Source organism: Populus euphratica, unplaced genomic scaffold, assembly GCF_000495115.2.
Source record: "Populus euphratica unplaced genomic scaffold, PopEup_1.0 scaffold739.1, whole genome shotgun sequence".
Lineage (NCBI taxonomy): Eukaryota > Viridiplantae > Streptophyta > Magnoliopsida > Malpighiales > Salicaceae > Populus > Populus euphratica.
In genome coordinates this window covers 85,874-100,433 of record NW_011500610.1, presented here as the reverse complement: position 1 = coordinate 100,433, position 14,560 = coordinate 85,874, and the positions used below count along the sequence as shown (strand labels likewise).

The 14,560-nt window shown below is 28.2% G+C and overlaps 1 protein-coding gene across 1 annotated transcript; it reads right to left on the bottom strand.

The window, feature by feature from the left end:
• Nucleotides 1-715: 715 nt before the first annotated feature.
• On the bottom strand, nt 716-3,742 carry LOC105115661 (KOW domain-containing protein). The gene is made up of 5 exons (XM_011012617.1): nt 3,571-3,742; nt 3,395-3,490; nt 2,542-2,645; nt 2,305-2,441; nt 716-1,111 (listed from the first exon to the last, which is right to left on the bottom strand). The coding sequence occupies exons 1-5, from the start codon at nt 3,628-3,630 to the stop codon at nt 1,029-1,031; spliced, it is 480 nt and encodes a 159-aa protein (XP_011010919.1). The 5' UTR covers nt 3,631-3,742; the 3' UTR covers nt 716-1,028.
• Between the last annotated feature and the right edge of the window lie 10,818 nt (nt 3,743-14,560).

Genomic DNA, 14,560 nt, shown 5'->3' with positions numbered 1-14,560 from the left:
AAAAAAAAAACCGAGTCAAATCATTTTGAATAGGTTTTTATTTTAAAAAGAAAATTAAACTGAAGGTTTGAACTGATTTCAATCTAATTTTGATCTTTTTAAAAAAAATTCAATTTGATTATTTTTTTTATAAAAACCAAACCGAACAAAAAATAATCACAAAAATAATCACATGTGATCATTTAACCATCTGATCATTTAATCATACAATCAAGATAGACAAATATTTATTTATTCCTGTGATAAATAAACTAAATGGAAAGATTTCAATGCAAAATCAATGTTAATTGTTATAGATGAAAGAGCAAAAAAAACATTTCACTATTCCAAAAAGCCGTGGGAATAATTTGGAACGAACTACAGTGATTTCCCATTCCGATTAGCTCTTTTTAATGATAGCGAGTCAATCCTAAGCTTTGATCAACTTGAGAAGTCCAAAAAGGACAAACCAATGCCCAAATGTAAAGCGTCCAAAAAGAACAGAACCCTTAGAATGACTAGAAAAAGCTTGAAGCATCTGTCAACTTTTCATAGAACACAGCCACGGAAGGGGATATTCATCCATTCAAGGCCCTGCGTCATCTTCCATCGTCTCCAATAGATTGGAGATACGAAAGTTGGGTCAATTGGTTTTGGAACAACGGTGGGTCTTACTGCTGGATTTCAGTACCGATATAAACAAAATAACCTTGTCAAGTTAAGAACTCTTCTAAAATTGGCATTAAATGAAAGCCCCTGAACGGCATCAGTGACTTCTTTAGCCCACTACCTTTACATTTCATCTACGAGTGCTCAAATTAATCTCTGTTTTGGCCACGGATCATGAACGCAGGCAAGAAACACCCACACATGGGGAGATCAGCTACATTTGAGCGATTACAAATTAATTCAAACATCCCACTTTTAGAATGTGCTAATCAAATGGTAAAACTGGGAGCTGAATTCCTTACAAAATCATTATTTTTCACATTGCACGACACTTCTCATCAACATGCTTAATGTATGCCACAAAAATGCACAAGATTTGCTCACAGGTCAGGCATTCCCTTCCCGGTTTTAGCATCGTATGTCTTCTTCAACACAAGATCCATTGGGGTATCCTTGGGACCAGCTGGAAAAAGAATATTAAATCAGTTTATTGCCAACGATGACTTCGAACAGGAGTGAAAACAATGGAAAGATTATCTTAAAGAGTTCCAGATAATACTTTGTACGTGTTAACTTATTCTAGAGCAAGTTTCATAGATAAAATTTTTGGAATGAAATCAAATCCCATATATCTATTGGTACATTTTATTTGTTTATTCAGAACAATAATTCAACCGAGCAATTCAGAATTACTTCAGTCCCATCAAAAGCCATTCAACCTCCATTTATCTTACCAAAATACCAGATAGAGTCCCCCCTCCTCCTCCCTCCTCCTCCCGCCAACAATCAAGAAACATGTTTTTCACTCAAGGAATAAACACTAGAACAATGCTCGCATAGTGAAATCCTTTTAGATGATGCACATCCAGCCTAGTGGCATGCTGGCAGAAATTTGTGAAATTACACTAGCAATGAGCCATGAGGTACTTGTCCCGCTCAACACCTTTTCATCATCACATACCTCATAGACCATGCTATTAGGACCAAATATATAATGCGTTACAAACTAAACCATACTTCACCTCAATCAGGTCCAATTTATATAATCCATTTAATGAGGGCTGTCAATCAACTATAGTCACCAACTTACAAGTTACATACCCATTAATCAAATTGGCTAAATAGAGAAAAGGAGATTCAAAACATACCAATCTCATGATATGAAAGATTTCAATCACTAAATATCAGAATCTGCCTTTTTTTCTTTCCAAAAACACATTGCATATGCCATTAAGCTTCTTCCATTTCTGATACATGATGAATCTTTTACTTGTTTTTTTCCATGTATTCCACCAATTATGAATCATGAAGTGCATGCTAAGTAGCACCAGGAACTTAATTTTTTTATGCCTACCTATGTTTTGGCATGGGGAGATGCTTCTATATATTCTATGTTCTTTGGATTTACCATTTTGAATTACTATTTAATGTGTTGTTATACTTAACAAAAGCTTATGAACACAGAATTTATTCACATGATAGCTATATATCCCCTTGGCATTAGCATGTGTCATGCGAATTTATAATAAATAAGCAAAGACAGACACTACACGTTGCCTCATATCCCATTCCTATGTACCATCAAATGCAAATTTCAAAAGTTTTAAATTCTAGTCAAATGAGTCACAGCAAAAAGGTAAGTTTTTAGTGATGTACCAACAGTAGGTCTTGGAGTTGTCCTTATCTTTAAAATCTCAGGACGAGGAATTATGGACCCAGATGATCCTTCACCTCTAGAAACTCTTACTTTAGTACCATCTTCTAGATATCTAATTCCAACCTTGCATGGCCTCCTGCACAAGTAACAGACTGCTTGAAAATGAGTCCAAAGTATGAAACACAGGAGCATAAAAACCAATGGTTGTTAAATCAGAAACCTCAAATTAACCATACCCTGTAACTGGGTCAACAACTTGAACATTTGATGCATGAAGTGGGGCTTCAACGGTAAAGATTCCACCTTCATGTCCTTCACCTGCCTTGATGTGCTTTTTCACCTGTGACAAAGATTTACAAGACAATGAAAGATATTTTACAAGAAAATACAGACAACCTATGTCTCCAGGAAACTCATTGACAAAAATCCTATAATTCATAAGGAGATAGAACAAAATGAATACCCAAACTAAGCTCATAAGTTGCAGACAAATTTCTAATAATCAAGCACAGAAAAGCCTAACAGACAGAGGGGAACCAAAAGAATTATTAACATAACATGAGAGAAAAAGATCATATACACTAAACATAACATGGCATCACCATTTCCTAGCTTGGAAAACACTGGTACAACACTCTTTTAAGTGTACTATACACCTCCATTTTCTTTGACCCAAAACAATCTTTCACTTTCCTTGACTACTTTGCTCTTCACATTGTAATTAACGAAACAGGAAGAAAAATCATCACGCCAAGAAAAGGGATGAAATTGAACCATACCATCCTCATTCAGATTTCTTCGTAAGTTACTGCTGATAATTATCAAGCATGTCCCCAAAGAAAATTTGGAATCTCAGAAAAATCAAAGAAACTTTTACATCAACACTAGATTAAATAGGATTTGATGCCAACAACAATAATGAAGGGCAGTCAGCCAAACCATAAATGGATACAAGGCAGTACAAAAAAATTAAAAAAAAAAAAACGCAACCCAGTTCTTGTTTTTCAAAATTAAATAACAAAGAAAACAGAGTTGCTTAAACAGAAAATAAAGGGAAATAGTAATAATAATAATAATTAAATGTTATACCAGATTTTTGCCCTCGACAATAACACGATTTTGAGAGCGAACGACACGCTTAACAACGCCAGTCTCACCTTTATCCTTTCCTCTGATTATCATAACCTGTAAATGTAAAAAAGAATACAATTAATCCATTAAGCCCACAAAGCAAAGAAATAATGGTGATGTTATTGATATTTTACATTATCTCCTCTGAGTACTTTCCAGTGCCTAATCAGTTTCTCAGCTGCTTTCCACCCCATTTTTCAAATAACAAATCGACTGGTCTTCCCTTCTCTGTGGTTGTGGGGATAGAAACCCTACTAAAGACTAGCTTGCAGCTGCTGGCTTTCTCCTAAGCAAAATGAAGAGATATAATTGTGGTTGGGCTCAGTTGGGTCCGCCTCTTTAGCCAAAAGTTGGGTTTTTTATTACAAGGCAACTGATAATTTGGCGGCCCACCCAAGCTACCAAATCCTTTTTATGTGCTTTTAAACTCCTTTTGAGTTCTTATGATTTAGTCCTTATATTTTTAAAAGTAAGTAATTAGTCTTTTTTTTGTCTTAGAAAATATATAATTAATCCTTGTGTTTTTTATATTCGTTTATATCTTATCCAATTCTCTATTTTAATGTTATTTTTTAATTTATTTATTTTTCTTTTCTGAGATATAGAAATTGAAAAGAGAAGCATGTAAGATGAGAAATTTTGAATGGAAAAAAGGCAGAATTCAGAATAAAAAAAAATGCTAAATTGAGGACGGACAAAATTTTTCAATTGGCTATTTAATTATTTTGATACTAAAAGAATTAATTAATTAATTATGTTGGATAATTATAAGAATTAAGTTACCATTAATTTTTTTCAGGGTTTAGCCTTTTTTTTTCTTTTGGTATTTAATTTTTTCTATTTATCTAGTGGTTTTTATAACTAGAAGTATACGATTAAAAAGATTAAAAAGTGTGTTTGTTTTTGTGGTAACTTTTGTGGTTCTAAATTGAAAAAAAAAACAATTTTAAAAAAGTGTGGATAACTAAAGTTAATTGGATTTAGATATATGGTTGATAAAAATTGTGGTTGAATTTTATGTACAACAAAAAACATGTATAAAATATTTGGTTGTTGTGCGATAGCGATTGTTTTTCAAAGTGCTTTTTACTTGAAAATATATTAAAATAATTTATTTTTATTTTTTAAAAATTATTTTTGATATCAGCGCATCAAAATGATCTAAAAACACCAAAAAATTAATTTGAAGTAAAGAAAAAATAAAAAAAATAAATTTTTTCTTCAAAAGCACTCTTGAAACACAAAAACAAACAGTGTTTTATGAAACTCAGTAAAAAAATATATATAAAAACTGCTTCATAAAAATTACGTTTCAAACTCAATTTTTGAGTGGGTCCCGCAATATAAAACACAGTTTTAACAATTATCAAATACCTTGCTGTGTTTTTTACACCACAAACACAAAAGGAGCTACAAAACAAACACAGCTAAAAACTTACTTGAAAGGGTGAAAAAAGAAGAAGTACACGTATCATAAAAATAAGTAAAAACTAATTATGAGAGAAACATGCCTCCCCTTCCTTTCTATAATTATCATATTATTTTATTGCATTTTTACTTGAAAATGTATTAAAATAACATATTTTTATTTTTAAAAAATTATTTTTGATATCACCGCATCAAAATAAAAAAAAACACAAAAAAAAATTAATTCGAAGTAAAGAAAAAAATAATTTTTTTTCAAAAGCGCTTTTGAAATGCAAAAAGAAATAATGTTTTACGAAACTCAGCCAAAAAAGCATATAAAAACTACTTTATAAAAATTATGTTTCACACTCAATTTTTTAGTGGGTCCCACAGTATATAATATAGTTTTAACAGTTACCAAACATCTTGCTATGTTTTTTGCACCGCAAACATAAAAACAGCTGCAAAACAAATACAGCCAAAAATTTACTTGAAAAGGTAAAAAAAAAAGAAGTAGACATATCATAAAAATAAGTAAAAACTAACTGAGTCCAATCACTGTTAAAAAACCAAAATTAAGGTAACAAGTTGGGAAAGAGATTAATCATAGTATTAAAATTCAGCCCGACCCAGCGGGTGAACCTAGGATTTGATTTCCCAGGGCTGGAATCGAACTAAGTTTAAAAAAATAAGAGAAGTCAAAAACTTAGGTGACCCAACTGACTCGGCGGGTTAACCCGATGACCTGGCAAGGCCCGATCAAAAACCCAATACAACCCATTAACTATTTATTTTTTTTAACCAAAATAATATCATTTTGATTTATAAAAAGACTGGGATTAACCCGGGTGACCTAGTAACTCAATCAAAACCTAATAACTCGGGTCTTGGGCCAGGTCAACTATCAGGTTGGGTTTAAAAACTTTAGGATTAATTAGTAATTAATAATGATCTTGCATATGAATATTTTTGTACTAGATTTCAAAAAAAGATATATGATTGAAGTTTTTCCAAAACTCTCAGAGGGCTAATGAATCGAAATAATATTTACTTTAATATATATATATATATATATATATATATATATATTAGTGCATTAAAATGATATGAAAATACCAAAAACAAGATCAAAATATCCAAAGTTGAAAAAATTGATAGCTCAATTTTGACCGATAAAGACCCCATTAACAAGAATAATACAATATGAGAAGGAAAATATAAAATTGGATGTTTAAGGACTAATTTGGATTTTTTTCATAGTTTAATTGAATTTATTAAGGGCTTAATTGCAAGAAAAATTGGTTTTTTAGTTCACTTTAGACTTTAATTGGAAGAAATTGAAGTCTAGGGATTAAATCATAATTTTAAAAGGTTTATTTGGTCAAATTAGAGGTTTAATTGCATAAATATTAAAGTTTAATGGACAATTAGAGAATTTATTGAAGAAATTCAAAACTAAGAACCAAACTGTAAAAGGCATGAGACTTCAAAGGTTAAAAATTGGTTTAATTAGTGGCCAAATTGAAGAAAATTAAAAGTTTGTTAATCAATTGAGAGTAAAAATGCACAAATTCAAAACCAATGACTAAAATCAAAAAGACACTGGACTTTGGGGTGGAGAATTAAGTTTGAAAATGGTGAGATTGTATGAAATTAAAAGATGAGAGACACTTACAAGTGTAATTAGAAAAAAAAAAGAACAAAGACTTAATTGAAGTTTATCAAATCCCGAGTTAAAAACCCTAATTTTTAGAATTTAACCTAGATAACATGTCACTCAGATATAATAAAGGTATTGAGTGACATGTCATTCGACCACTATTTATCTTCTTCCTTTAATAATTGTGATTGATCAAATAGGCATCTTCAAGGAATGAATGTATTGTCTCTGACCACCTCAAGGATTATAACAACCACCATTCGATTAAGAAACACCCCTTCTATAAAGATCAACTACTCTTATGAAATATTTATATCCTATTTTCTTTAAAGAATTCAACAGCATCTTTCTCTGATTAGTTGTCACTATATTTATAGATTCTATGTTGATTGAGTTAGGATCTTCAAACAAATGAATGTAAATCTACAAATTTATAAATTAAACAAGGTTGGATCCAAATGAATGGTATGCACCCTCTATGCCAATTTCAGGCGGTCTCTAATGATGATGACATTAGAGTTGCTCTGAAGAGGCTTTGAAAATAAGTAACCCAGTCGATTTCTTTGAAGAGACTTTGAAAATGAGCAACTCAGTCGGTTATAATTGCAATACGTATTATACAGAAACCACCTTTTTTTCATGTCCTTACACTAAAAATTTTCTCAATGGGTTCTTATTAAAGACTTAAAATATTTCTCTCAAGATCAAAAGGCTAGAAATAGTCCACTACCCTTCAACTTTAACAAAACCAACATTGCAAAAAAGTAGCATAGTACAAAGATTTTAGTTGTTTAGAATTGTTCAAAACCCTTCCATTTATTTATATCAAAGGGTCAAACATTAATCAATCATTGATTGAATCCATAAAAAACCCAAGTAAAACCCTATAAAATGCCCCTTGAAAAATCAAAGTTGGAGAGGGAAAAAAGAGAGAAAATAGCATGGTACAAAGACTCTAGTTGTTTAGAATTATTCAAAACCCTCCCATTTATATCAAAGGGCTAAATATTGATCAATCATTGATTGAATCCACAAAAAACCCAAGCAAAACCCTATAAACGCCCCTTGAAAAATCAAAGTTTGAGAGGGAAAAAAGAGAGAAAATATTGAAAAAGATACCATAGTTGTGAAGGTTCACGAGCGTAGCACAATAACTTCTTAGCTTTGAAGGGGAAGCAAGTTTGTGAAAGTAAAACTTTATAAAGAAAAGCAAAAACGGTAGTAGTTGTTCTAAGGGTTTGAAGGTATATTTCTTAATCTAAAAGTGAAGTCCATATGATATGCTTGAAATGATTTTTATGGTCATTTTGGTCTGCATTTAAGTTTACGAACATGGTGATGAGATTTGAAATGCTTGAAAAATAGGGTTGTATTTGACCTTTTATTGCTGTGATTTTTTATTTTATGATATGATATTGTTTTCTGAAGCATTTTTAGGATGTGTTTAATGTTTTATATGTAATAAAATCTTTTATAATTAGGATATTTTCTATAAAACAATTTTTTTTTAGTTTTTGTTAGTTTTGTTAATACGTTATGAAGTAATATTGTTAATATTTGGTTTACAAGGCTTGTTGATGACCAATTTATGTTTAAAAAATTAATTTTTAATCCAAATTGTATGAATATGTAGGTTGTTCAGACTTGATAGCTTTTGAAATTAGAATAGATTGTATGATTTTGATGATTTAATTTTGTTTAATAGTTTTTTTGATTAAAATATACTTAATTATGGTATTGTAGTTTGTTAGAACCAATAAAACATGTTTTAGAGGACTAAAAGGTTAGTTCTGGGTTTGATAATATGTTGGGTATTTCTAAGTTTGCTAGGTTCATGTTCTTCATGTTATTTCCAAAAACAATGCATTGAATCCATGATTTGGACCAGTTTTGATCTATCTATTTGCACTAAACTCTTTGAAGGGCTTAATTAGTTAATAAGTTATGGTTATTTTGCATCAATAATTGTTAATTCTAGGTTTTAATTTTAAGGCTTGTTTTTTATCACATAGAACACATTTTAACCAAATCATAATGATTCGTTGAAAATCAAAGTGAATGAATGCTTGATTGTTGATTCTTATGTGATTTACAACCTTTTTATGCCTTTGATTTCAAGAAATCTGGTCTGGTTTGATAGTCATGTTATTGTGTTCACTTTGAATGTTTAGTGGTATTCTTTGTGTTCTTTATTTTTCTAGGTTTTGATCCATTTCAACATCTTTTTATGTTTTTTTAAAATTTGATTTTTTTTGTGTTCCAATTTAAGTTTTGGTTTGTTTTTCAGGTCAAACAAGTGATATTTGATTCGATTTATAGTTGAACCAAAGGTTTTAAGTCAACCAAACTGGGGTAAAAGGCAAGTCATATGGATAAGGCCTTGTTTGGTATGGACTTGTATTGATAAAATGAGTTTTGACAACATGACTTTAGGCCTGTTTTGATCGTTTTATTTTAAAGGTAAATTACTTTTTGCCAAACAAAGCCTAAAAATATATAAAAAATAAAAAAATTATTTATTAAAAAAATAAAAGATTTTTTTTCATATGGCTAAAGATCCTAAAAAGTTATTTGAGTATTTTTTTAAAAAAAAAATCTAAAATACTTTGGCATGTTTAAAAAAGGTGTTGCATAAATTTTACAACAAGTTTGTAAAATTCATAAGGATTTTGACCTATATTTTAAAAAATACTTAAAACTTATTTTTGGCAAGAAAATATATTATTCACTTTTAATATAAAAATAAAAAACCTACAAAATGGTTAATATAAAAAAAAATACTATTACAGATAATAATTTATCGTTACTCACTTGTAATATAAGGATAGAAAATCCCATATGAGGTCAATATTCTAAAATATTATTGGGAATAATACAACTCATTAACTTCTAATATAAGAATAAAAAAACAAAAAAAAAATATATGAAATATTATTTGGAGTAATACGACAGCCAAAATTCCAAGTTTATTCTGAAAGAAGTCTCAATGATAATTGAATACATTTCAACCTCTCAGACCAAGTTTTTAACCTAGGAAATTAGAGTTTGTTTATTGTAGCAATCTCGTCATAATAGGCACATAGAATTTAGAAACACTATCAAACCATAGCAAACAAATAAAAACAATATAACTTACCCCAAGTAAGATGTATTAAGGGTGTTAATACCTTCTATTTACGCAACTAGTCCCTTGCCTAAAATCTTCAGAATATAAGTTATGGTTTATAGTAACCATAATACTAGGTAGTGACTCTTTATCAACCAGAAACCTTTTGAAACCTCACGGGAAGGGTTGCCACGACTTCATGCTCTCTCGAAGGAAGGGGTACAACATCATCTTTATTTAATATTTAAATAATTGATTTCAGGCTAAAAAAACAATATATATTTTTGTTCATCAAGACAATCATACATTCGCTAATAAAATATTTCTTACACTTGAAGATGGAGAAACCGTTGACATGTTTGTCATAAAAACCTTAAAGATTTACCCCTATAATTTTGAATGCCCAAATGATTCTCAAATAACCTTAATAATGGTAAGCCTCTTGACATTAAGATTTTTTACTTCTTATGAAAATGTTGATGACAAGACTAATAAATAGAAAATGTTGATGACAAGACTAATAAACAAAAAGTTAGTAAACAGAGTAATATTGGTTTAAATAATGCAGTTGATGTTGTTAGAAATAAGTTTGAAGATAGTAAATTTATAAGAAATGTTAACACTGGTAGTAGTTGTTTTAGGATCATAGATAAAATAAGTAAAATTGTAGCAGGTGTAAAATAAAGTTAGGGTAGAACTAGTAGGAGTAATGTAAGTTTTGATTTGGATAAAAATAATGACAATGATGGAGAATATGACTATGATAATGATATTGATAGTTTAGATGATGATTATATTCTATTAGATAAGAAAAAGTTTTAGATAAAAATAATGATAAATGGATTCACAACATTCATAATATTGATGATTTTTTTTATACAGATTAAATTATATAATATGATTCTAGGAGTGAAAAAGAATGGAAACTATTTAGTGAAAATGATGATTGTGAATTAAGGAACAAATATAACAATAGTAATAATGAAAGCATAAACAATAAGGACAAAAAAACCAAAAAAAAATAAACATAGATTTAACCTTTGACATGATATGCAAAAAATTTAGGGTTTTAGTTAATGAGTCTATAGAATTTCAAAAGTCTAAAATATTCAATGATATGTATCACTTCAAGGATATATTGAAGGAATATAATATTGAATGCTATGTATCACTTCAAGGATATATTGAAGGAATATGAAGTTAAACACTATTTTCAACTAAAAGTATCAAAAGAAGAAAATGCCTTCATATTGCTTAGGTAATAACAATAAATGGATAATTTAAACTTTTTATATCATTTGGTAATAACACTTTTATGATTAAGTAGCTAAATCTATATAAAATGCTAAAAACATATTATTGATACGTAATATGACCTTAAATCTCTAATTAAGCTCTTGAAATGATTTTAAATTGTTAGTTTGACTAAAGTCTTACCCAATACAGTTGTGGAGGGCTAGAACTAAAACTAGAAAATTATGAAAGGTAGTCATCTTTATAAGAAGTTTCCTAAATATATTCAATTAAAAAAGTTTAACTTTGATTTTACTTTTATTTAGTGTTTAATTCTAATTGTAATCTTGATGTTTATTTTAAGTGATTGTAGATCTTTTTTAGGACTTGATGGTTGTTATTTGAAAGGTCCTTGAGAAGAAGTAATATTGACATTTTTTTATATGCAAATAATATATTATTTTTAGTTGTATATGTTATGATGGAGGTTGAAAACAATAAGACTTCGAGATGGTTCTTTTAATGCTTGTATTAATGCATCAAAATTGAAATCAATAACAAAGCATTATGCATATTGTATAATAAACAAAAGTCATGATAAACTTTCTATTCTATAAAACTATTTATTTATATAATTGTTTATTTATAACTATTTATTTATTTTATAGAGTCTACTTGATAATATTGTTGAAATGTTTTCTATAATAATACATAACATTATACAAAGATAATTTCAAGAAGATGGAATTTTATAGGTTAGAGCCAAAACTGAAGTTTTGGGAATGCATGTAAATCATTTACATACCTTAACTATTATAGCTATATAAAGGATACTAGTGACATTAATGGTTAAGTAGTCAATTGGTTGGAGAAAATTCATTTTCAAAGGTGATCAAAATATTTTTTGATTTTGTTAGGAATGATCATGTGATAAACAACATGGCTAAATATTCAAGTATTGGATGGGTACGTACATGAGTATATCAATAGTATTATTATTTGAGAAGATTAGGTTGAAGTTAATGTTCAAGTTCCATGATAAGTTTGTTAAAGCTACGAGTTAGAAGATTAAAACCACTTTTTATATGAGGAATGTGCAAGATAAAATGAAGGAAAAGTTTAGACAATTAAGAAGAAACACTTAATTTTTAGGCTTCATGACAAGTTTGTTAAAAATATAAGTTGTGATGAATATCAAATGTTTTTCTTTTTTAAATGGGGCATATTAGACTTTTAATGAACTTGAACAAAAAGATAAGGCTCGTAGGGTGAATAAACACTTACAACAATTCCATATAGACAAGTTATTCCTTATATATCTAAAAAAAAAAAGGATTTGAAGGATTATTATTATTAGTTTTATATAATTGAGATCTTTAGAAAAACTTATAATGAGGTGATTCCACATGAAAGAAAGGTGGGTGTTTTATCTTTACAATTCAAGAGAGGGTAAACCTAAAGGAAATATAAAAAGAGTTTAGAGAAAGGATCCATCAAAGAATATAAGGAAAAGGTCTTTAACTATTAGGTATAATGCATATAGATTATTCAGTCACAACTAAAAGACTTGCTAATGAGACATTATTGAATAACTTAATAAGGTTGACTATAATATTTTTTTAACTTATAAATTATAGTTCATTTTTTATTTTTTTATTCATCAAAGCAACTTAACCATGATGCTGAAGAAGGTGATAATGTTATAAATGTTAATCTTATAAATATAGAAACTAAAATAACTATTAATGATGGTATAAGTAGTGATATTGCAACTGACACGATTGACAAAGGTAGTAGAGTCAATTACATAAAATGGAGTTGGAAATAATGGTGTTAAGATTAAAAAAAACATGTTGGGAAAGGAAAAAATAGTGGTGTAACATAAATGACTCATGAAAAAGTATTTATTATTCTATTTTCTTCTAAAAATATAATTATAATAGTTATTTATCATGCTTCGCATACTTATATAAGTTGTGATTACAAAGTAGTATTGATACATATTCTTAACCTTTAGCTCAAACAAATTACTTTGAGTGAGATATGACTAAGTATTAGTGTTGTTTTGTATTATTACATTGATATTGTCAATATTTGTTTTTTAGAGATGGGGATTACTAAGTACACATGTTTATATCTAATAAACATGCCAATTTTCTTCTTTTGTGATATTTTTGTGCATATAATGTTAATTTAAAAATTTTATTAGTATGAAAAGCACTAAGATGTTAACTTTACTTTGCTAATTCATTTCTATATGACATTTAAACATTGTTAATGTGAAAGATTTACAACCTTAATATATAAATGTTTATTTTAATCTTATGAATTTGAATCCATGGAACTATTTTTTATTTTCTATTTGTTTAACATGAACAATATAATAATTAGATACAATTTTATCACACATATTAAATTTTCATAAACATGCCAATTTTCTTCTTTTGTGATATTTTTGTGCATATAATGTTAATTTAAAAATTTTATTAGTATGAAAAGCACTAAGATGTTAACTTTACTTTGCTAATTCATTTCTATATGACATTTAAACATTGTTAATGTGAAAGATTTACAACCTTAATATATAAATGTTTATTTTAATCTTATGAATTTGAATCCATGGAACTATTTTTTATTTTCTATTTGTTTAACATGAACAATATAATAATTAGATACAATTTCATCATATATATTAAATTTTCAACCAAAATTAACTTTATATCAAAGCTTGTCTACATGTTATGAAACTTAATGTATACTTTATGTAATTCATTTTTTATTTTTTTTTCACTTTATCTAGTATTGGGTCCCATCATTAGGACATTCCCTGGTAGTGATTTTGATTTTATTAATAGATTTATATTAATAAATAAAGGTATTGTCATATGACTTATCATTGTATCTGTAAAATAACTTATTTTTACCACTTTTAATTTTTGATATCCTAACTAACGCTTTTTTTGTTTTTCCATATTTGTTACACTTTCTATTTTTTTAACTTGAGTCCATCCCAACTACTAGCATGTATACCAGTGACAACTAAAACAGATGAAGATATGTTGATAATGTGAAGAAAAAGATAAGGTATGTGTGTGAGTGAGTGAGTGTTGATTGTTATTATTAAGAAATAATGGTTGGAAAGGTTAGTTGATATTTTTTTTAAAAAAAAGAGAGAGATGCAGAAATAATGGTAGTAGAAAGAAGAAGATGATAAAGAAAAGTTAAAAAATTGAGGAAGATGATAAATTAATGGTTGAGGGTGTGTATATAACTATTACTCGATATAAAGATGGAGAAAAGATGCAAAAATGGTGTGGATGGTATTTTATGCTAAAAATTAAAAAGAAAAGAAGTTATAAAAACTATTTTTTTGAATAAAATTAAACATTGTAGCCATTAATTAATGGCCAGCCAATAATTTCAACATGTAAATAATTTTTATGTATTAAAAGTAATAATGGTAAATTTATAATATTTTTTTATAATGTAACTAGTTAGGTGACTTGTGTAATGTTGCGAGTCAGATACAAAATGCCTTAATGTAAAAAAAATACTCACGCGATAATAACATTTTTTAAGGAGTAAAAAAAAATATAAAACTCGGGTCATTAATTCCAATGCATTCAATAAGCTTAATTAATTTAATTATATAATTATATAAAAATTCAATGACAATAAAAAAACAAAAAAAAACAATGACTAATAAAAAAATGAATGT